The following is a 24,739-nucleotide window of genomic DNA, read 5'->3' as shown; positions in this document are numbered from 1 at the left end:
GGTTTTCACTGGTGACACCCAAGACCATTTAAATGTCCATGGGTTTTACTGGAGCTGGGTGCAAGTTCTCCGCTAATGAACCACATTGATTTCATATTCTCCTGTTGTCCACCTAAATGGCAAGTGGTACATCTCAGCGATTAAACAACCCCACAATTGCCTGGCCTGACATCTCAATCACCTCGCTGTTGGGTCTCTAATGAATTTTACAGCCCAGCAAAATGGAAGAAATTAAGGTCAAAGTCTGGCGGAAGAAATATAAATTCTCAACGATCACTAAAGTGTTTGCAAGGGCTCTGGGAAGCCGATCACGCCACCATCATCTGCAGCTGCACCTCGCCCAGGTGAGGGGCCCAGCAGGCACAGGGGGGATAAAAACAAAGGTGGAAGGATGGGCTGGACAGGTCCTTGCCATGAGATGGACGTGAACACGTTGCATCCCAGCCTGGAGAAAGGGAATGGCAAAACCCAACTGATTTGTACATCCAATGGTTCCCAAACTCCCAGTTCAGGCAAATCACCCTCCTCTTCACACACCAGCCTCAGCATGTCAGCAGCACCAGGGGCAGCTCAAGGTCATCTGCCCACTGTCTGTGTCACAGTGTCACTCGGCCAACAGCAGCCCCTGGGTGCTGATTCCCATGGGAGCCTTTTGATCGAGGAATCACAGCCTTGGATGCTTTGGGAGAGACTGAGGGCAGCTTTAAATACAGATTAAAATCCCAGGAGTGTTGGCTCCACAGGGTGTAAAAGCATGAGGAGTCTGGGAGAGGATGTACCAAGGTGAAGACAGCGATGGCCCGGAAGGGAGTGCTGAGAAGGAGGTGTGAGGCCGGGGTGTTCACGTGGCAAAGAGCATCACCTTGGGAAAGCTTCTCCCTTGAACTCTCAGCCACATCCCAAATCACCGGGCAAAGCCAGCAGCAAAGGAAAACCACCAACCCCATCTCCTGCTGGGAACAGTGGGAGGCATGGGGGGAATCCTGCTGCCTGCTTGTGCAATTTGCACGGGAGCAGGGCTGCATTTGCTCCCTGATTTTCTTTCCCCTCTCACAGGCTGAATTGTTGGGTTTTTCCTTTTTTTTTTTGTTTGAGGAGGGGGAAGGGGCCAGGCTGTGATTTTGTTTTGTTTTCCCACCTCTGCTCTAGCTGTGCATTTTTCCTGACAGCTCCATCAGGATGGGGAGAGGCTGCACAAGCTGCAATAAGTGTGTGTGTCTCTCTCTCTCTCTCCCCTCAGCACTCGGGCTGTCATGATTCCTATTCCACCCCATTTCGGTCTCACGGATTGATATTTAGATTAAAGAGATAAACACAGCCAAAGAGCACTGGGCCCTGACAGAAAGACGAGGACTTCAGATCTGTCAATCATGCCTGGTAACTCCCTCCTCCCCTTCCCTTTATTTACAGAGCTGGCTTGATAAGAATATTTAATGGGAACAAGGAGTGCAAGCATATTTTTATACTTGTAAAAACCCAAGGAGCACGCAGGAAGAAGCCAAGCCATTCATGTTTAACTTTCCAGGCAATTTGGAATCATCTGCTTTGATTATTTAACTCTTTACTGTTTCTTGTGTTTGCAGTTTCCCTCTCCCCTTGCAGATAAAGGATTCAATTTTCTTTTAAGCGGCAGGGAAATTGGAAGAGATTTTGTTCTGTTTAAGCACAGCTGGAGATGGAGCGCTGGGGAGGGGGGGATTGAGAACAACAAGATCAATTAAGATGCTGACAGGGAGGGAGAGCTGTGTGGGCCACAGGTGGGGAGAAGGGCTGGAGGAAAGGACAAAGCCCAGGCTTGGAGGACATCAGAAACGTCCAGCTGAGAGTCCTCCAGCCCCCACGAGCTACTGCTGAGCCATGCTTCCATATTCCCACCAGTGCCCTCTGGATGCCCTCCTGCTTTCTTAGATCCTCTCCACACATCTGAGCCTCTGCAGCACCCAGCTTGCCCCGGACATTTGGCTGGCAGTCCCCAGTTACCACCACCCTGCCCATTCCTCCTCTGCAGCAAGGACTTTCCAAGATATTTTCCATCCACATAAAGCAGAAGGAAAGGAGGAGGCTGGGCTGGGGGTCCTCCCAGTGTTTCCCCACCCTGTGCTTCCATAACCCATGTGAGAAGGTAGAGGAGGTGCAAGGCACTCCTAAGGTAGGTCGGGCAGGAGATTCCCTGCAGAGCGGGACACAAACTCAACCCCTTGAGCAAAATGTAGAGTTGAAAAAGGTTGAGAAACCCTGTGCTGGTCTCATGGTGACAGCCCTGCTGACCACCTCTGGTCCTAATGCTGGGAGAGCACCCCAAGTGCCACCAAAGGGACAGGGGATGGGTTATCCCACACTCATTCCCTATGGAAGATCCCTGGATGCCTTTTTATCCATCCACTGATTTCCAAGGTATTTCCCCATCTCACTCCCTGCTTTCAACTGCTGTGTCCTGGTTCCATGCAACCTTCCCAAAATTAGGAGCAGAGCTGGTTTTCTCTTGAGGCTGGTCCTCAAGTCACCATCAGCACGTGAGAGAGAAGCAGAGCTCAGGGTGAGCTCCTCACCCACCAGCACCTCAGAGCTGCAGCCTCCACTACTCCCCAGCTGTTTCTGCCCCCCTGAATTTATTTATTCTTCAAGAAAAAGGGGAAAGAAAAGCTTTGGAGATCACCAAGAAACAACAGACAGCAGCAACTCCACAGGTATTGGGGGACAGAGAGTGCCCTTGGCCACAGGGATGGTGGAAATTGGACTTTTCTGTCCAATTACACAAAACCACCCAAACCCATGGAGAAGAAGGTGAAGAAGAATGTTGGGGAAGATGAAACAGGAAAGCCTCATAAATGTGATTGTCTGGCAAAAGATTTTGAGAATATGGAAACTATAAGGAGATGGAAATGACAGCAAGCTTTGAGATACCTCAGTTACTGAACAACTGGAAAACAATGGTGTGGCCAGCTGAAGGTGATCCCCTTTTGATGGAACAACACCCTCTGCTTGCAAACAGGACCAAGGGTCAGAGCGGACCCTGCCAGCTTGGCAGAAGGGGCCCAAAGAGGAGTTTTTAGGGTTTAAAATGTAGCACAGTATGGTAATGTAGTGATTCTTATAGGCTGTATGTAAATGCTATAGGATTTGTATCTTGTACTAGATTGGTTAGTGAGAATCAGAATATTCAACACAGAAGAAGATTTATTGTATTGGAACGGGAACCTTGCTCTCTTACCCTTTTACTCTCTTACCTTTTTTACTCCCTTACACTCTTACCTTCTTTCTCTCTTACCCCTCATCCTCTCTGCCCCTCTCTTCTTTCAGGCCTGCTCTGAACTGTGGCTGGCAGCTCCCAGCAGGGCCCTGCCCCAGGCCCTTTGCAATAAACCCCAAGTTCCACAACCTAACTTCAAAAATCTCTCATCTCCATCCATCCCGACCATCCTACCCCTGACGCTCCTACAGAAGGAGAACCAGCCTCTTCCCTAAAACCCCCATCTGGCTTTATATGGCCCTTGGCCACAGGGATGGTGGGATGCACCTCATTCCACCCACATCAGGGCTTGGGGTGGGACAAACCCAGAGGGATGCAGCTCCCTGTGCATCCCACAGCTGCTCTGGGATGGCTGCAAAGCAGCGTGGTGGGACGCGGGAGCACCGCGAGGGGATGCAGGAGCCCACAGACCACGGCACCATCCCTGCCAAACTCAAAGGCTGATGGCTGATTGGGACAGTGATTTGCATCCTAAATAGCTGTTTATTGATGTCTGCAACTCTCCTTGCCAGGGTGGGGAAAGTACATTATTGCTTTCTTGTTGACTGGCGTTTACAGCTGGCTGGAAAGAAGGGGAAAGGAAATCAGGCCGGGATTGATTTTCCCATCCCCAACAGGAGGCCAAAGAGAGATGGAGGCAGCAGAAGAAAACTGACAGCTGGGTGGTAAAGGAGAGGAACTTTGCCAACCAAATTAAAGGTTGATTTAATGAGGAGAGTAATGGAAGGTTAATTAGCACGTTTACTTCATTAGGTTCCTACTAACAAGGCTTCTCCCGAGGAAGAGCAGTGGCAGGGAGGGGGAAGATGAGAATCCAGGTGAATGGATGTGCTGGGGATGATGTTCAGGGAGGGACAACCCATGGAGGGCAGGAGGAAGGGACTGCTCAGGAATGTGAACCCATATATGTATATATATTTATATTTAATGCACACCCATACATAAGAATACACAGGCTAATGCATTTACCAAAAAAACCAGGGACAACATCCCTTCACTTCCTCCATCAAATAATCTAAAAATTTTAATCCAGATTTCATTAAAAACCAGGGAAAGTAGTGGGGTTTTTTACACACAAGACTGCCTTAGAGATTCAGGTTATCAAGCCCCGAGGGAACACGGTGCTTATTTTACCTGCCCTGCCACATATCAGGAGATACAGAGAATCATTCCTGTGCTGAAACCGATGCCTGATGGTTGAATTGGGCACCACAGTTTGTAATCTGAGGTCTGCTGGGGATGCTGACACTGTTTCTGAGGGTCTCTAAAAGATAACTGAGGAAAGCCCACCAGCAGCTTGTCCAAAAATAGTGTGCGTGTGTGTGTACATTTAAAGCTCTGAAAAGTCCCCACACCCATTTCAGACTCCCTGAGGGTGGTTGTCACCAGGATAAACCCAGCCCCACCCCAGGCCAGAGGAGTTTCAGAGCAAGGAGGACACCAAGGCAAGGCAGAGCACGTAACCTCCCGGGGGTTTGGGGGGAGGATATCCCACAGAGAAGGAAGTCATGAACTCAGCAAGGATTTGGGACAAATAGCTACATAGACCATGCCAGAGAGGTGCTGGTGTGGTTTCCAAAGCGTGGCTCATCGATCTGCTCCATGCCTGACCTGGCTGGAGCCAGGAAGAGCTGGCAGGAGAGCATCAGGATCAGCAGGGGCCAATGCCTGCTGGGAGATGCTCGTGTGGGGTCTGAAGGAGGACAAGTGGGCAATTCAACCCCTGCAAGCCCCTCCATGCCTCCCTGTCCCACAAAGAGGACTTTTCTGTCCAATTAAACAAAATCACCCAAACCCATGGAGGAGAAGGTGAAGAAGAAGGACCAGCCTCTGCCCTAAAACCTCCATCTTTCTTTATATATATTACTATATTCTAAACCCTTAAACTCTAAGTATTCCACCCTGTGGTATTACACACTTCTATTCAAACTCCACACCCACAATCCCAGTTCTGTCATTCCATTTTGGAAGCTTTTCCATAGCCTCAGATCAATGCAGTGTTCTCATAAGGGTCAGTGCCTGTCAGCACAGAAAGCCAGAAATTCTCAGCATCCAGATCTCCAGCAGGAGAGCAGGAAGGGGGTCAGCAGCATCCCCCCAGCTCTCTGCTGCTTGGCAGCCAGCTGATGGAGCCCACAGCCACCGATCCCAGCCTGTGCAGCCAAGCCAGACCGGGGCAAATAAAGCGGAGAGGAGGGATCACGGAGCTAGGATTACTTTCCACACTTCCCTGGAGAACCATTTTTCTCCAGACACTTCAAGGCAAATCAAATGCATTGTTGTGTTAAAAACAAGTTACTCTTGGTTTGTTTGGGCTTTAATGGTTTTGGTTATCAGAGCTTTTCAGGAGGACTTTGCTGTGCAGATCTGTGGAGTACGAGGAGCTTAAGGAGATCTCCCGCCCCTTAATTCCTGCCTCCTGCTGGGTCCTCTTAACCCCCTTCCCCATTCTCCAGGTCTAGCAAATCCATCAGCAGCTGGAGCACAGCTCTGGGAGGCCCCTGGCAGCTGCTGGCAGAGCAGCAGTGCCCAAAGGCAGGTTTGGAGGGGCACTGTGCTCTCTGCTGTCACACCCTGCAGCTCTGCAGTGAGGCAGGACCCCGAGATGCCACAGGGCTCAGCACCTTCCCTGAGCTTTCCCATCCAAGCACCACGCCAGGGACAGGAGGGGATGCTGGCCTGAAATGCCCCCTCCTCTCCCTGTTGGTGTTGGTGACCTCAGAAGCAAGGCCATGTTTATGTAGCTTCTTCCAGCCAAAAAAAACCTTGCCAGCTGAAAGCTCACTCCTGCTCTCCCCCTTGGCCAGGCTGCAGATGAGCTCCTCAGGGGAGCTACAGCAGAATGAGCCCAGGGGGCTGCTCCCAAACCCTCCACTGCTTCCAGAGCCTCCACAACCCTCCACTGCTTCCAAACCCTCCACCGCTTCCAGACCCTCCACTGCTTCCAAAGCCTCCAAGCCTGGGAGAGGAAGGAGCAGAGACCTATGCAGCTGTGTCTGATGCCAGACCAGCATCATTCCCCCTCACAGCCATTGGGCATGGAGTTCTCAGCCTTCCTTTTCTTCTCCTGCCCCAGCTGAGGTGCTAAAGGAGGGGGCTTGTGGAGCAGTGGTACAACTCCCAGCTGCTGGAAATTATGCTGGAGCAGGATGGAGAGTAACAGGCTTCTCCTGCCGCTGGACTCAAGCACCTAAGGATTAGCAGAAAGTCTCCCTGCCCACAGCAGTGAGGTTGGAATTAAATGAGCTTTAAAGGTCCCTGCCAACCTGAAGCACTCTATCAGTCTGATCATGGCTCCAGCTGGGCACATTCATCCCCCAGCATGGTCCTTCCCCAAATCTCCCCATCCCAGAGCCCCACACCCTCTGCCCCGAGCCACAGCAGGCCCCACACCTCACCACACCTCTCCAGGCTCCATCCTTCCAGGCTGCTCCTGTTAGGAAAGCCAGCACCCATCAAAGCCACCAGGCAGGCAGGCAGGACCTGGTGGGGGTGTCAGAGCCCCAGTTAATTCAGGGTGCAGTGTGTGCTCTCTCTGCCTCGTTCCTGGAAGGCACGAAGTTATACTGGCTGCCTCCTTGCTCAAGAAGTGTGAAATACTTTCCCTGACCTTTTCTGTTATGTTATTAAAAGGCTTCATGGCCAGTTGTTTCAGAAAAAAAAAAATTGTATTTCAATATCTGCTGGTACTGGGGCAGAACTGGTCCATCTCTTCAGGATGAGCTCTGCTCACCTGCCTGCTTTGCTCCTGCTTCACAGAAGGTGTTTGCTGCTGTGTGGGACCTCCAAGCCTTTCCAGCCTGCCTTTTCCTGGCACACCAGGGTAGGGAAAAAATGAAGTTTGCATTGAGAAAGGCCTCTGACAACTGCAGAGCTCTGGACAGGCTGCTTCAGTTGTCACGGATGTGCAACGGACATGGAACTCCAAACAGCCACGATTTATATGGCCTGGAAGCTTTGGCTGGAGTAAGGAGTCCTTCACACTGCAAAACCAGGAAACTGTGGCCTAAGGGGCTTATCACATATGTAAACAGTCATGGAATCATTAAGGCTGGAAATGGCCTCTGAGATCATCGAGTCCAACCATGAACCCAGCACTGCCAAGCCCACCACGCACCCACAACCCATATTTATGTGGTTTTTGGACACTTCCAAGGATGGTGACTCCCCCACTTCCCTGGGCAGCCTGCTCCAATGCCTGACCACCCTTCTCACTGAAGAAACTTCTCCTAATATCCATGCAAACCTCCCCTGGCACAACTTGAGGCTGTTGCTCCTGTCCTGTCACTGGTTAAGTGGGAAGAGAGCTCGACCCCACCTGGCTGTCCCCTCCTGTCAGGAGTTGTGCAGAGCCAGGAGGGCCCCCCTGAGCCTCCCTTTCTCCAGGCTGGGCCCCTTTCCCAGCTCCCTCAGCTTGTCCTCATGCCCCAAGAGCATGGAGGCAGGAGAGGAAGCTGCTTTTGGGCACATTGTGGGCTCCCCACACAGGGCAGGAGCTGCTGCCATGGAGCCTGGCCTCCCCAGGTGTTCTTGTGCAAGCAAATGACCACCTGAGCCTAAACAACAAATGCCTTTCGGGCCCAGAATTAAACAGATAGATGGATGGACAGGGAGATGGAGGGAATGCTAAGCAGAGAGCAAACAAAGTCTTGGAGGTTGGACAAGGTTGTGCTGTGCCAGGGAAAGGGCTGAGGTTTGCCCAGGGATTCAAGGATCTGATCCTGCTCCTCCCTGGGCAAAGGGAAGGAGGCAGGGAGCAGAGAGCAGGCAGCAGCTCTGGCTCCCTGCCGGCTGCCTGCACTTGGGGTTGTTTTACAGCTGATTTATACGTGTAACAGGCAGTGTTTCTCTGCTGTCACTGACATGAGGAGCTGAAGTGCTGTAGAAACAAACGGCCATTTGTCACAGCAAATGAAGTCTACTTGCTCTTTCCTTCTGCCTTTCCCTTTCAGCTGGCCATGCTGAGGGCAGCCTGGAGAGGGTGGCATTGAGGAGAGCCTTTCCCCTCCTTTCCTAGCGACAGCCAAGGTGAGATAGCCAGGATGCACTCACTGGAGGGTGGGCAAACAGCCCAGGGGCTTCTGGGCTGCTGGAAGCAACTTATCCTCCTTCCCCAGAATGCTGGGCTGGGCAGATCAGTGACCTCCCCTTGCCTCAGCTCCCGTGGTTTTAGCTGCTTGTCTCCCTGCCAGGAAGGTGCTGCAGGCACTGCTCTGTCCTGCCAGCTGTGCCTGGCCATCTCCAGCAGCAGCTGGCCCCAAGCCTGCTGCCACCCTTCAGCAACCACTCCCCTCTTCATCCCTGCTCATCCATTTGCTTGACCCCACAAGCCACCTGATTTATCCTCAGCACCCTGAGCCCCACTGTCTCTCCAACCTCGGACTTTTTTGCACAAAGGAGCACAAAAACAGAGGAGCCAAGAGAAGTCCCCTTTCATGAGGATGTCATCCAGCAGCCACCAAAGAAGTGGGCATGGCACATGGCTGGCCAGGCTTTCTCCAAAACCCCATCTCTAACCTGTCACAGACATCTTTTATGAAAAATCCTTTCCTTAGGATTTTTGCTCCTGAGAAGCTGAGAGGCCTCAGGAACAAAATGTAAACATTGATTATCTGCTGCTGTGGAATGCAACAGGTGGATCTGTGATTGGTCTCATGTTGGATGTTTCTAATTAATGGCCAATCACAGTCAGCTGGCTGGGACAGAGAGCTGAGAAACAAGCCTTTGTTATCATTCTTTCTTTTTCTATTCTTAGCTAGCCTTCTGATGAAATCCTTTCTTCTATTCTTTTAGTATAGTTTTAATATAATATATATGATGAAATAATAAATCAAGCCTTCTGAAACATGGAGTCAGATCCTTGTCTCTTCCCTCATCCTAAGACCCCTGTGAACACAGTCACACTAACCCTTATGTGTGAATATCCAGGAATATTCCTGAGCAAGTGGAAAAGAAGGCAGAAAAGGAGAGGAGGGATTTATTAGCAAGGAAAGCAGGCTTTTTGTCTGCAGCATGTGGGACAGGTGGAGAGATGGGCAGCGACCAGAGGGCTGCAGCTCAGAGGCAAGCGGCCACAGCAGGAGGAGCTGGTACTTTATGAGGGTTGTTAAAAGTTTGGGATCAGCTGGGGGGGGCAATTTGGATTTCAGTGCTAATTGCATCCATTCTGATTTACCATAGAAGATTCAACTCCTGGCATTTTGTGTTCGCTCTGAAATGCTGGCATAGCTGGAAGTTAGCTGGGGAAAGAGGAGACGCAGTAACAATCTCATTGTTTAGTGTCTGACTGCCTGACTAGCTAAACATCTGCTTGAAATATTAATAACTGTCAGATGGGAACAGCTCGGGGGCTCTATACAGTTTCACACCATCTGTTTGTAAAGTAAACACACTTACACACAGGCACATGCACCCCACTCTTTTGTCCAGGCTTTTATCCTCTGAGTGGGCATTCCTGCATGGATGGGAGACCAGGGGCTGTGCCTGGGGACAGCAGGGGACAAGGAGGGGGCAGGAGGGCAGCTGGAGCAAATGCATTGGAGACGGAGCCAGGCAAACTCATTCACAACTAATGGTAGTGGCAGTAGCACACCTGAAGTGTAGCAGGGGGTTTGGTGCTCCCTGCTGCGATATTCCCCATCCCAGAGGAGCTTTGATACGTTTTCCAATGGTATTTCAGCACAGGGTTTTGTTGTGGTTCTTGCACCAGGAAATGTCTCTTCTCCATGAGGATTCCAACCAACCCAGAGAAGAGGAAACGAGCCCTATGGAAACGCTCCCTGTTATCACCACACCTCTGCCTGCCTCTGCTCTGCTGCCAGCCATGTAATACCACGCCCTCCTAAACAGAGCCATTCGCCTCCTTTTCCATCCTTTGCCCTTTTAATGGTGTCACCAACCTCGGTTGGTTGCGGAAGATGATGCTCCCAAGGAGGACAGTGAGAAAAGCCACACCAGGGGCACCGTGACCACTGGGGTCGGTGTCTGCAGATGAAATACAGTGCATTTCTCTCTTTGAATTCCTGGTGTGGCAGGAAACACACACACATCTTCCAGAGAACAGGAAAGGTCAGGACATCTGCTCCAAAAGCCCATGAGAAGCCAACACCCCGCCAACCTTCCATCTTCTGGGGCAAAAAAAGCAGAGAGGAGGGATCACGGAGCTAGGATTACTTTCCACACCTCCCTGGAGAACCATTTTTCTGCAGACACTTCAAGGCAAATCAAACGCATTGTCGTGTTAAAAATGGTTGTTTTGGCTTGGTTGGGCTTTAGTGATTTTGGTTATCAGAGCTTTTCAGGAGGACTTCAGGTTTCCCAGCAGGTGAACCCCACCACCAGCATCTCCTAGTGCTCCCTCTCCAGGCTCACCCTTGGAGAGGGACGCCACAAAGCCAGCACAGGTGCCAGGGACTCGGCAGAGGGAGCTGGGATGCTCCTACTCACGTGGACCTGGACGACGGTGGTGCCCACGGTGGTGTTCTCCAAGAGGCTGACGTTGTAGAGGGCCTTGCTGAACACGGGCCGGTTGTCGTTCTCGTTGATCAGGTTGATTTTCACCCGCGCGAAGCCGACGTGGTCTGGCACGCTCTCGTTTGCGAAGAGCTGGGTGAAACAGGAGGGCAAGGTTAGAGATGCTGGGAAGCTTGGGAGAGTTACCCATCCTTTAGTGGAGTAAGCAAGGCTCTCCTCAGCTCCCTCACCAGCTGAGCCAGCTCAAGGCAAGCCACCAACAGAGTTGGGCCAGGAGGACGGGGAGGGTTTTGGCGCCTGATAGGTGCTCTTAAAACAAAGTTTTATGCTCTATAAAGCTTTTATAGCCCTGTTCTGCTTAAGCTCTTGCAGCTGAGCCTTTGAATGTTGGAAAGAGAAAGTGTAGAGCAAATCTCTTCCCCACCTCCTTCTTTATTATAATTTCCGATTTTTTGGCTGTTTTGTAGTGCTCCGCTGTTTCACAGTGGGGATTGTGACAGAATGGTTGGGGTTGGGAGGAGCCTTTAAAGGCCACCTAGCCCAACCTCCTGCCATGGGCAGGAATATCTTCCACTAGACCCATCCAACCTGACCCTGAATTTCCAGCAAAGAGACATCCACCTCTCTGGGTATCCTGTTCCAGTGTTTCACCACCCCATGGAAAAAAACCTTCCTTACACCTAATTTAAATCAACCATCCAAAGCCATCCCCTCTTGTCCTTATGGCAACAGTCTAATTTGAAATATTTGATCCATCTTTCTCCTAGGCCCTCTTCAGCTACTGGACAAGAGACAGGAAGATGCTGAATGGTCATTTTTGGGTCATTCTCGAAACTGTGGCTGTCCCACAGAGCCCAGGGGTGCAGCCTTACCGAGAATTCATAGCGGGGAATGGTCTCGAAGTCCAGCGGCACTGCCACGCGCACACGGATGTCCGCCTTCCCCTGGACGGAGGTGGGCGAGATGATGAAGTGGTTGGAGTTGTTGCCCACCATGTAAACCTCAAAAACGCTGTTGGGTCCCTGGGAAAGGAAAGAGCAAGGTTGGTGTTTTATTTACAAAATCCAGGTGCACATGACGGGAGCGGGAATGCACCCCGGGATGAGCCTGTGCAGCACACGGAGGGAAAGTTCCTTTTGCTGGCTGAAGGTGCACACACCACACAGGGGCCACACACTGGGATTTCACTGCCTCAGGCTGGGGGCACAGCCTGGGTGCCTCTCCCATGCAGAAGGCTTTTCCCAGTAAGGCAGCTCAGAGTGGGAACTGGGAAAACTCCTCCTCTCCCAAGATCCGGCCAGCAAAGCAGCGAGGTCACAGACCTACTGATGCTTTTGGAGCCTTGCTCTGAGCACAGCCCCCTTCCCAGAGCACAGCCCAGCAGAGCACACGAAAAGCAAGCTCAGAAGCTGCCAGAGATGAATTTCCAATTTTCCCTGAATGACCTCCCTCCTATCAGAAAAAGTGGCCAATTAAATGCACGAAGGGGCACTAATAGCAAAAGCTGCCTAAGTGTGACCGCTGAGAGCGGGTGACATGAGCAGAATCTCTGCCTTGCCCTGCTCCTTGCACACCTCCATGCAATCCATGGAGCTGAGGGCACACTGAGGATCTCCCAGGGGAGCCCCACAGCAGGAGCAAGCCCCCAGGACACCCACAGAACCACACAAGGCCACCCAGTGCCTCAGGGGCCCAGCAGGGCTCTGCTGGTGGACAGTGGGAGCATCTCAGGGTAGATTAGCACCTTCCACGAGCTGTTTTAGTGCTGAACGAGGTCGTGAGGGATGTTCCCATCACCCCAGACACACCCCTGGGAGGGAGGGAGCAGAGGATACAGAGAAGGGCAGAAGGAAGCATTACTTCCCAGGCTATTTTGTGCCCTACCCTCAGAATGTCAGTTTACAACAAATGGCCATTTCCCACTTCCCACCAGTGACAAAAAGCTACTCCACTGAGGAATTCCTGCCCATGTCTGCTGAGGAGCCCTCAGGATCCCTCCCAGGGCCTGCACCCTCCCTGCAGTACACGAGAGCACCTTTTGTGGCAGTGAGATGCAAGGGGTTTTCTTGGAAGCCAGAGAAGAGTGAGTTTGTTGGAGGCACGAGATAAAAGTTGAAACATCAAAAGAAATCCAAGTATTTGCAGGAAGAGAGCCAGGTGGATTAATTCCCCTCTAGCTGGGGAAGGAGATCAGCTCCAGATACCCACTATCCCTAATTAGCAGCCCCTCCAGTGCCTCAGTCTCCCCATGTGAGGTCTGGAGAAGGGGGATGCAGCTGCCTCTGGGGAGGGCTGCTGCGAAGTTGCCATTTATATATTTATTCAGCTATTTATTTTTTTGCCTGGGCCCCCATGCTGCTTTCCTTGCTCCTGGTTCCCAGAGCTTGCGAGCCCCCTGCGGATGCCTGAAAGCACATCTGAATATTCAAATTGTTATCAGCTGCCCAGCAGAAGGGCCTGGCTAAGCCAGGCTCACAGCAAGGACCCCCCACTCCAGAGGAAGCCACAGGGAGCTGCTTACATTTCCCTCACCCCTTCCTACCTGCTCCTGCCACCCAGAGCAAACAACGGATTTGAAGCGTGGTTGGGAAGAGGAAAAACAAGCGCTGCATCCCCGGGCTCTCCAAGGTCCTGGTGTGCAGTGATCACAGCCTGCATCATCTCCTTGCAGTGCCAAGGGTGAGGATGAGGATGTTATCAGTGACCTGTTTGTGTGCTCATTCCCCTCTCCATCCCCTGACCTCCCAGCTCCTGCATGGCTCGAGTTTTTCCCCACCACTGCAAACAAACCGAGCCCCTTGTCCTCCTTTAGAGCCACAAATTAAGGAGCAGCCTGCCAAAGCTCAGCAACCCTCCCACAATAAACCTGTCTCCCTCTGAAACAAATGGACCCATAAAAAGCAGGTTTTGGAAGGAGGGAAGTTTGCTATCACCCAGCGCCGGGATGCAGCCGCGCGTTTTCCAGCTCCTCTCATCCCATGCCAGCACTCGGGGCTTGCCCATGCCGTGGCTCAAGGCTGCTGCCCACTGCCTCCTTCCTGGCAATCAAATCTCTCAGGCAGCACCACAACGGAGGGAAATTTTGTGTTGATTCAGCTCAAAGGCAACTGGAGCTGCAGTTGGGTGTAATTAGGGCTTTGTTCTTCGCAGAGCGCGTAACCGGAACTGCCACACCAACCTCACACCCAAACCCTGCTTCCAAAAACCCACCCCTGGCTGATCACGCAGCATTTTTGGACAATTTGTGACAGGCCCGGTTGGCAGGCTGAAATCCCCTCTGAAATTCCAGGGGGGGAGCCCAGGGCACAGGCAGGAGCCTGGCAGGCAAGGGCAGGAGCTCAGGTGTGAGATGGCAGCAGGTGGGCACAGCTGTCACCCCACAGGTCTGAGGCTTCAGGTGGGACCTGCTCATACACCTGCTGTGATTCATGGACAAAAATCTGCTCTCCTAGCTTGCAAGCCACGCTCATGTGGCAGAGTTCACCACAAAGCAGGAAATTCCTGCTCCCACCGGGAGGCTGGGGCAGCCACATCAGCTCTTTCAGCTGGCACTGAGGATGGATCATTGTTTTTATTGCTGCTTTTCCACACACTATCACCTGCTGGCTTCATCCATCACTAATGCTCCCACACAGCCCCTTCCTCGTGGCAGCACACCCAGAAATGCTTCAGGAATGAGTCCACCTTCCAGCAGTCACAGCAAATGTTTAGCATCACTTACCAATGGCTACACAAGAAAACAGAGTAAAAAATAAAATAAACCAAATCCCTAGGCAAGCAGACAGAACCATTCCCTGAGGTGCTTTGGTAGGCTGATTTCCTGCAATCATTTTCAGCACAAAGTGAACTAGACTTGGGAAAAGCAGCCTGGGAATCCTCAGTTTTGTCCTTTTCATGCTGCCTCAGTACAGATTTGCCTTTGGGTCCCTCAGTGCAATTTGCTTTTCCAAAATGGAGAGCCCTGCCTTCCTGAAGCACAAAATCCAGTGCAACTCCAGCTTTCCTCCCAGCCACTTTCTAGGCACTTTCTGGGCTATTACCTACAACAAGCTACAGAGGATTTAATATCCTTCATTCTGAATTCATTCAAATTCTGTTTGTGTTCTAATCCAAAGAAAGGAAAGAGCTGAGAGTTCGGGAGTGGAGGTGAAGGAAGGGGAAAGAAGAAGTTGGGGTTTTTTTGAAAGGAATTAGTGCCTTTTGTGTAGGATAACTCAGGCCTGGCTCTAGTGAGTCAGACACAAATCCTTCCTCTGAAAACACAGGGCATGAGGGGGGTTATTCCCTGCACCCATTCCAAAGCATTTAACTCAGAACAGCCTCTCTGGGTGTTGCCTGCCTCTCTCCCACTGCCCAGCCAGCTTGGGATCCCAGCACCCCTCTCCCACCCTGTGCCAATAACCCTTTTGACAGCTCCCTGGGCACTGGCTCCTGTCCCCTGCATCCCTAAGGAACTCACTGGGCTGGCAGGCAATGCAGGATGCCTGCAGCAAAATGCTCCCCAACCCTTCTGATCCTCCTCCCCATGCTAGCAGCCCTATTCTCCCATCTTTTTGTCCCTCCTAAGTGTCAGCCCTTGCCTGCTCCCTCCCTCCTGGAGGAGTTTTCTCCTTCCCTGCTCTCCCCAGGTTATCTGCTGAATTCCACACACGCCTGCACAGACGGGGATCAATCCGAGGCTGCCTCGCCTTCAGCTTATCTCTGCTCCAAATGATTGATTTTCCCTCTTTAAGGGTAATTTGCTGGTGAATTCCATGTATTGCAAAAACCCCTGTGAAATCTAATTCAGCCCGACTGGCAGCTGGCACTTTTGGGAGAGAATACTCGTGTACCGTCAATTCCCCTTTACAGTTTCCTTGCCATGTAGATCATATTTATAGTGCTTGTGCCTGTCATATGCATATATATGCTCTGGATGAATCATATATTGCCACCTGCACACTCATGGGCACACAGGATATCCTGGTGGGGGTCTCTGGTGGAGCTCTGTGCAACAAAGAGAGCGTTTTCCCAAGGCCCAGATTTTCCTTATTTAAAATTCCCCATTTACCTTCCTCGATATGCTTATTTTAGAGAATTGTTTCAAAATGATTTTAAAATGTCAGGCCATCATGGTGGTGCTTCAGACAGCTTCTGCCCTTTTCTTTCTCTTCACTCAACCATGTAGAGCTGGTTTCCCTGGCATGCCCTGGCAGGGCAGGCTGCTGCTTCCCCTAACAGGAATCCATGGAGCTCGGAGCCATTAGGAAATGGGGGATGCCCCAAAGGATGCCCTGCTCCTTTTCCTGGATGGCCAAACCCTTGCCTTCTCCCTGTGATACTGCATCAAGCCACCAGCATATCTAAAAATGACACCTCTGTCTCCAAAATCAGCATCCATGTCTCCCAAATCAGCATCCATATCTCTCAAATCAGCATCCATATCTCAAATCAACATCCATCTCTCCCAGATTCCAGCCCAGCAGCAGATGAGCCCTCTGAATTAACACCAACCTGTTCCCCAGCTCAGGGCTCTTGTTCTCAACCTGGAAACAAACCTTGCTGTAAAAGCAGATAAGTCAGTGCTTTAATCTCCTGCCTCACACACAGGATTTATTCCCCCCTGCAGAACCACCACAACGTGAATGAGGAGAACCCAGCCACAGCCTGGGGGGCTCCAGTTGAGTGCAGGCTCAGCCTGAGCACTGGGAAACCTCAATGGATTTTCCTAAGCAGCTCTTGAATGGCTTGGGAAAGCTGCTCAGGGGTCTGCTCTCTATCTGGCAGGGAGAGAAACTCAGCTGCACGGCAGGTAGTGCTTTTCTCTTGGCTCACAGAACCCCAGAATGGTTTGGGTTGGAAGGGATGGTAAATCTCAGCTCATTCCAGCCCCATGGCCTGGGCAGGGACACCTTCCACAAGACAGGTTGCTCGAGAAGGCTGGATCAAAAACCCTGTGCAAACCCTGTGTACTCATTTCCCTTTCAGTAAATCCTGGAGAATGCAGAAAGGAAAAGCAGCACACCTGGCTGAACACCTCTTGGCTGCCTCCAAATCCATCTGTGGGGCCACCTCAGCTCAGCTCAGTTGCCTCCTCTTGAGGAGATCCCCATCCCACCTCACAGCCCCAAGACCATGGCCACGTTTGGGGGTGAAATCTGGGAGTTTGCAGGGGCTGGGCTCTGAGGAAGGGCTTCTCCTTGGAGACACTTGCTTGGGAACCTTGTCTGAGAGGTTAATGCCGGCTGAGCTGCAGAAAGGCACTTACAGCACAGAGGGAAAGCCAGGCATAGGCTTTCAAGTGTGGTCTTGTGTGCCTCAGAAATGCATTTTTAAGTGCTTTGCTGAATGGTTTAATCTGACTCCTTCCAAAAGCCATCATTTCAGTTTGTGCAAAACACACCAGAAGAAAGAAAGGCCAAAAACCCCACGGTTAAAAAAAGGCTGTGTGGGCCTGGCTTTGAAAAGCCTTGTTTAACAGCCTTGGCAGCCCACACGGTGTGTGTTAAAGGCCAGACCCATGTGACAGCCCTTTCCCCAGCTCTACAAAGGCACAATGACAGGAAGGCTCCCCAATAAACCACCCAGACCCACAGGACCCCTGCATGGAGTAGAGTCCAGGCTGCTCCCTCAATCAGCTGGAGGGCTAAAGGAGCAATGCCTGAATTTTCCATGCTCAGGAAATAAATCAATCTGCCAAGGGAATCTCCCAGGACTCTGTGACATAAGGTGGGAGGCAGGAGACAAACTCCAGCAAAGTGATCTTCCCGAAGACTCTGGTTTTGATTTCCCGTGTCTCAACCCATCTGCTCTCATTTGTTTCTCTCCCTGCTTTCCCTGGAGATGTGTACAACTCTCCTCTGGTTTCCCTCTGCCCCTCACACAAATGAGTCGTGTCATCTCCAGTGCTGCCAGAACAGCTTCTGTCAGCCACGTCCTCAGTCACATCCCTGCCTGAAGTTCTCGGCCCTTGCCAACACATCCCTCCACCCCTGCACCCACAGAGAGAAGAGAGAGCCTGGTGCCACCTCAGCCACCTCGAATCCAGATGGTTTGTAAACCCCTCACAGCTCTCACGGGGCACTTGAGCATCCAAAATATCTCTTCCAGGCAACTCTCTAACCTTCCTGTAGTTTGTTTCACTGAAACTTGGTGGGTCTTCAGGGCTCCACAAATACTTCTCTGGGAAGCAGTGCTGCCTGCAGGTGCAGTCCTACTTCTATCTCATACACATCTTTTTCACAAGCCGGGCATCTTTTCCCTTTTTTTCCCCCCCAAAGTGCTACCTTGACAGTTAACCCACTTGCAAGCATCCATGAGAGGAAATAAGGAAGATCCATCACAGGATAATGCAGGAAAAAAAAGTAACCAATTGCTTATAACTTTCCTCCCCCAGATATTCCAAGAATCAGCTCTCCTCTGCTTCTTATCAGTGAAAATAATGCCACGGTCAAAGCAATCTGTGTTAATATGATGGTCTCTCAGGACATGTACAGCAAAACTCCTTCAGACTCCCTTAGCACGAGAGATCCTCTCTCAGCAGTTTTGAAAATCTCAGCTAATTCTTTTGGGGAAATCTCAGGAAGTTAAAGAAATACATCAAAAGAACAGCGTGTATTTTTTGCTGCTGCGATGGGGAAGGCGAGGCTATTTTTTATTCTCCCATTTTAAAATTAGCAAGGCTGAAAAGTGAATTCTTGAATGGGAGTCACTCCAGTAAAATGAGCTTTTAACCAGAAATAATGACAGATCCTTCATCCTGGTGGCACAAACAGAAGTGTTACAATGCCCTTCAAGAATGGATCTGCTGACATCTCTCAGCAAGCACGACAGCAGCTCTATTCAGAAACTATCCTAAGCATCTGTCATATCCATATCTTCTTTATTAGCAATTGACATTTTCAAGAAAAAACAGTCTCTTTATCTGCTTAATAGCTCATCTGCACCTCTTCAGGCTGAACTCATAACTCCTGCGTGGTGACATCATGTCACCAGTAAGTTATTAGTCCTGTGTCATAATCACTTCAGATGGAAAAAAATGGGATTTCTGGGTGGCTTGACGAGACGGGGTGAGCTCCACCCAGGGCTGGGGAATATCAAGTCCATCTTCTCAGCCAGAAAAGGCAACTTAAAGGTGCACATTTTAACTGACCCACGAGGATTTGGGGGTTGGGGGTGGGGATGTTTTGTTTCCCATTACCTGAAGCATCAGGTAAACATCCTGGTGATGCTGGATGGAGCTCTGAGCCACCTGCTCTAGTGGAAGCTGTCCCTGCCCGTGGCAGGGGGGTTGGAATGAGCTGATTTTTCAGGTCCCTTCCAACCCAACCCATTTATGATGGCATTTATTCTGACAAACCCTCTGCCCTCATCTCCTGCTCAGCCCGAAGAGGAACAGCAGGAGCCTGCGGGCAGAGCCTTTCCCAGCGGTTTTGGCCAGCTCACCATGAGGTGTCAGCACTGCTTTGGAGCAGGCAGCGTGGCGGGGCTGGGGGGGGACCAGCACACAGGAGCAGCCAGACGTGAAGTGCACAAGTCAAATAATCAGAGTAATTGAAGGCTGGGAGCCCAAGGCTGGAACAGAGGCTGCAATCCCAAACACGGCACGGATCGGCGCGTGACGAACAGGAGCTCCGCTGACACGTGGGAGGAACGAGCCTCCAAAGCTCCTGCCTTGTTTGCAGTGATGAACTGGCATCCCAGTCCTCCCCACTCTGAGGGGCATCTCCTACATCCTCCCTGACTTAGCTTGGGGCTCCTGCCTTCCCTGTCCCTGGCAGGTCCCCCCTAGGAGCCCAGAAGGAAAACTCCTCCTTTGCTGAACCAGACTGGCAAAGCAGTGCCTGACAAGAGCCTTCAGAAGCAGCCAGGGATCAGCCTCCCAGACAATCCTATTTTCTGGCTCTCAGGGGCCCTGCAATCCTGACTGCATTAGTGCCTGCACACTGGAGGGGGAAATTGGACTGGGGGTACACAGCAAACAGAGCAATGGCAGCAGTGAGAGCTGGAAAAGGGGGTGTTGGGACAGAACCATGCAGTGACTTCTCCCCTGCCCACCCCAAAACCCAACCAGTGCTACCCCGCAAAGGAGGGAGAGGAAACCTCACCTCATCCTTGTCCTGCACCTGGATGAAGAGGGGAAGGGCAAAGCCCACCTGGGCCAGCTCTGGGATGGACACGCTGTACTCGGAGCTGTTGAACTCGGGCGCGTTGTCGTTGACGTCGATGACCAGGATGTTGAAGGTGGTGGTGACGCTGGCGTTGGAGGGCGTGCGGTCGTCGTTCAGCTCTGTCCCCTGCAAGGAAACAGAAAACAGGGCAGCCTTTGTTCTCCAGAAGGAATGAATATAAGGAAAGTGTGCACAGTGGACACTCTTGCAGCTTTCTCATCCTCCACTTTGCCACGGAAGGATTTTCCAAGTGGCTCTGCCATCGTTCCATTAACACACAGAGATGTTGGCCCAGCTTTCCCATCACTCATGCTTTAGTCTCACAAAAACCTTCCCAGGGGTTTAACGTTTCCCTTAGGATGGCTGTGGCCAAGTTCTCCTGCAACAGGTTGGCAGGACTTGGAGTCACACAAGAACAAGTAGGAGATTTCCCTGCCACAAACATTCAAACAAAAAAACGTTCCTTGTGAGATGTAGGGGACAGACCACAAAATAAGGGGCAAAGAGCACTCCTGCTCTCTCCTCTGCCATCCCTGATGTGGGACTGGGAGCTGACGGTGAACCACTCAATTTGCTGAAAAACATAGGGATGGAAAACTAGGGCACCAGAGGAAAAGAAGACTTGGACCTTAAAATAGGTTTGGCAGCACGTGTCTAAATACAGAGCTGAGTCATGAGTCCACATCACACCTCTGTCTCAAGAAGGACTTTAATTCTGCCTTCCCAAAAAGAGACTGCAGATTTTAATGCCAGAGAAGCAGGACTCATGAAACAGCCTTTTCAAGGCGAGTCCCTCCTCTTGTCCTTTGGATAATCTTGCTTTGCTGTGGGCATGGAAAAGCAACGCTCTCACGACCCACACGGCTCATTGCTATTCACCGCTTCTGCACACAGCAGCAGAACAGGCTGATCCCAGCGAGGAGCAATCCAGCTGTATTTTCACTGTGTGCTCCAGGATGAGAGCAGCAGGGAACATTTTGGGTCCTGGGGATGCGGGATGCACAGAGCTGGCATTTGCGGGAGGATGCGAAGTTTGTGGGGAGAGGACATGGAAATCTGTCAGAGCAACAGAACATGGCTGGAACTCCATTGTCATGCAGGCAGGAAAACGGGCAAGTTTTCAGGCTCACAAACCTTTCCAAGATTAAACAGATATTTTTGTCCCTATTAAAACCAGACAACCCACCCTCTCTTGATTTTTGAAACTATAAAAGCCTGAACGAAACGATACCAGGGGCGGGTGAGGATCTCCTCCTCACACACAAAGCTCCACAGTGTGAACTGTGTCTGGGACCTAGAGGGGTGATTTTTTGTGCCTCTGCCCCTCTCCAAGGAGGCATCACACTTGCCAGAACAAGAAGGCAATGTGCTGGCTGCCTCCCTCCCAATCAATGACCCTTCCTACGCTGCTGATTTTTCCCCACCCTGGCCCAGCAGAATCCATACTTCTAAATGTGTTTCCAACCAGCTGCCCAGCTTGGTATTGATTTTAATTACAGGGCTGTGAGCAGAGCCAGGGAGTCACTCTCAGGTGGGGCTGGTGGGGCTGGAAAGCCACGCTCCAGTGCCTTTTCTTGACAAGGCAACTTCCAGCATCACTCCCTCCCCGTGCCAGGAAGGCACAGATGATGCCCTGTTACACCACTGCCTGCTGACAGGACAAAATGTCGTGTTTATCCAGGGCTTTGGTGGGGAGAAAGAGGGAAAACAGGCAAAAGTAGGCACAATTCAGGTGCCTGGGTATGTGTCTGGTGCCATATGCAAGCCTGGGGTATCTGCATGCTGCCAGTAGGCAGGAAGGCAAAAATGCCCTCACACATCATGTTTTGGGCCACCAGACAAGGGGACTGTTGTAGCCCTGATTTTTTAGGATTTTCTAAGCCTTCTGATGTTTACATTCTTGTGACGAACTTTCTCACACACTTTCTGTAAATAACTTACTGTTTTACATTCTTTTATGGAGGAGGAGAAATTTGATGGACTGTTGGTTTGTCCAGTGTCATTGGAGAGGTGGCACTTTCACCCTCCAATGCACTGTCACTTTTGGAAATCTGTAAATGTTGGAGTCGGAAAATAAACTTCCCTTTTCCACCTTGAGAGCATCAGTGTGTGCGTGTGTGGTGTTATTTCATGTCCTATAGTGACAGACTGTGTTGGTCAGCACATCATGGCTCTGGATGCCCAAGAGAACAACATCCCCCAGATTTGCAGCATTATCTGGAAATGGCTGTCCCCAGCAGGATGTCCTCCCATCCTGCTCTGTCCATATGCTTCCCAGCTGGAGCAGTCTCACCTTCACTGTGAGGACAAATCCAGAGCTGTAGAAAGGATTTTCCCTGTCCAGGGGCCCATTCAGGGTTAAGGCTCCACTGATGTAGTCCAGTGCAAAGATGCTGTTGGTGTTACCTGAGAAAAATAACAGGAATGTGAGCACAAGCAGCTGGCACAAAAAAGTGCTGGAGGCAACAGGAAGGGGAGCAAGAGGACACAAGCTGCAAGCTGTGGGCTCTAGGAACCTAGCACACCATTCCAAAGTGCTTTGAAATCTCATGGCTCTAACACTGCCCTCCTCCTCTCACCTGTCCCAGCTCAGGGCTCAAAATGGGGCTCTCCTTCCACAGCCAAAAGCTGCCAGTGCTGGAGGCAGCTGAAGAATTTCAAAGGGTTTTAGTTATTAAAATCTGCAACAGCAAAGCTGAAAGCAGGACCAAATCCAGCTGCTCCCCTCTGAATGACCACCTGCATTTGCAGGGTACTGTGTTCCTGAGGTGGGCATGGCCTCCCTCCTAAAATCCAGGGGTTAAAGGACATCAGCCCAGGATAATCACAGGGAGGCACAGATGGACCAAGCCCATGAGGAATTCTCCACAAACAGGTGGTGGTTTAGCTTGCCAGAGGGTGCTGAGGGGGATACGAGTCCACATGTACTCAAGAAGAGGCTGCAGAGCTTAAAGAAAGAAAAAAATTCTATCAAGTAATAGAGAAGCCTCACACAGCTCAGGAATTTCTTAGCTGGATGTATTAGAAGCCAGTGAAAGTATCAGCAAAATAGTGCGGCACTTGCCCTGCTTTAATGCTCTTGCCATATGCATTGACCCTGTGCAGCTGCCTGGTTTTCCTCTGCTGGAGCCAAATTTGGTCCCTGTGTCTGTCCCTGCATGCAGGCAAGCAGCCAGGATGCCACTGAGCATCCCATCCCATCCCATCCCATCCCATCCCATCCCATCCCATCCCAGCTTGAATTCTCCTCTGGAATCGGACACCCAGAGGGGATGAAGACAACACGCTCTGTGGGAATCCATAAAATCAGAGGGTTTTGGGAAAGCTGCAAAAGGCAGGCCTCAGACACAGCAGAACTGTGATTAGAGCTAAGCAGCAGCCATGAGATTGGTCAGCAGAAAAATTATGTAAAAAGTAGAAAAGTAAGGACAAATAGAACAATGGTCTGTGTATTAATGCTTGTCTAGAATAACTCCCTAAGCTGCAGAAAAGTTTATCTAGAAAGATATTAAGAAGTTTTAAGCTTAATAATGGAGCTTTGTGCATTGTGTTTTAAGGCTTAAAAGCAGGTCTTTTATTTGAAATAAGCAAGCATTGTTTTAACCAAAGGTAAAAAAAAAGGTACGTGTGCTTATAATAATTTGATAGAACTACTGTCAATGTGCTTTTGCTTTGTGTGATTGGTCAAAAAACTTATAAAGTGAGTTGTAACATTGAGTTCTTTGTCTACTGCCTGGGATGGGAACTGCTGGCATCTTCCCATTCTCTTAACCATTTAATGAGGCTGATGCTGGAAAATAAAACAGCTCAAGGCACGTTCCCAGCAGCCCCGTCCTGTTTGTGATTTGTGCATAGACCCTGACCAACGATAATGCTCGAGTGTCATGGCCAGCAGACACCAAAAGGACAATATCCTGCTTGGGAATGTGCTGTGGCAGCTCCAGGTGCTCTGCCTGTGAGCCAGACAAAAGCCAGCAGTTGGTGTGTGGAGCCTGGGACACCTGACCCCAGCCTGACACAAAAGCAGAGCAGGCTGCTGAATTAGTGATGAGCAGGGAGGTTATATATCCAGGCATATGGTCACCCACACAGCTCCCCTCAGCACCCTGAGGCATGCAGAAACCCTTGGAACAGACACAGACAGGAGCCAGGAAACCCTGCAGGTAAATTCCAGTCATCCCAGTCAAAAGAAAGTAAAAAATAAATCCTGTCTTCTCAATACATCTCAGCACGAAGGAAACACACACAGCATTTGTCATTTCCCTGGAAGGGAGCTGCAAGACAGATCTGCTGCCACAGAAAGTTGTTTCCCATCACTCAGCATCCACCTTGCTCCCTTCCAACCCCTGTTGGATCACAGCTGCTCCTTCCTTGTACAGCAAAGCTGCGAGGGCCCTGACGAAGGAGGAATGGTGAGGAGGACTCCATTGATATCAGAAGGCTAATTAATTACTTTATTATACTATATTATTCTATACATCTAAAACTGAACCTGCCAAGCACTCAACCCTGCTCACGCTGCTCTGAATCCTGTGACTGTCACCCAACAGTCCACACACACACTCTTGGCCCTGATAGGCCAAGGAAACAAAACATCCTCACTTTGGATAAACAATCTCCACGTTGCATTCTACTTTTGCACAAACACAGGCACAGCAAGTGATAAGAATTGTGTTTTTCCTTTCTCTGAGGTTCAGAGAACGTGAAACCCAGAAGTATTCTTGGGAAGAATTGTGCCTTGCTTTTCTCTGTGAAGAGGAATGTGGGGTTATATCCTCAGGATGGCCAAAGCCTCCAGGTCTGGCCATCCCCTCCCTCCCACCCCAGGAGCCACCTGGCCTCTCCTGTCTCTCCCAGAGCCCTAAAG

General features: G+C 50.8%; 1 protein-coding gene across 1 annotated transcript in view; it reads right to left on the bottom strand.

Annotated features, from left to right (window-relative positions):
• CDH23 (cadherin related 23) overlaps positions 1-24,739 on the bottom strand; it is a 202,492-nt gene that overhangs the window by 78,388 nt on the left and 99,365 nt on the right. Inside the window, 4 exon segments of the mRNA XM_030951192.1 lie at positions 10,697-10,855; positions 11,596-11,745; positions 19,810-19,998; positions 22,166-22,278. Coding sequence (XP_030807052.1) covers positions 10,697-10,855; positions 11,596-11,745; positions 19,810-19,998; positions 22,166-22,278 — 611 coding nt within the window.

The sequence above is a fragment of the Camarhynchus parvulus genome, chromosome 6 (assembly GCF_901933205.1).
Source record: "Camarhynchus parvulus chromosome 6, STF_HiC, whole genome shotgun sequence".
In the NCBI taxonomy this organism is placed as follows: domain Eukaryota; kingdom Metazoa; phylum Chordata; class Aves; order Passeriformes; family Thraupidae; genus Camarhynchus; species Camarhynchus parvulus.
The sequence above is the reverse complement of the archived record's forward strand: the minus strand, read 5'-3'. Positions and strand labels throughout refer to the sequence as shown.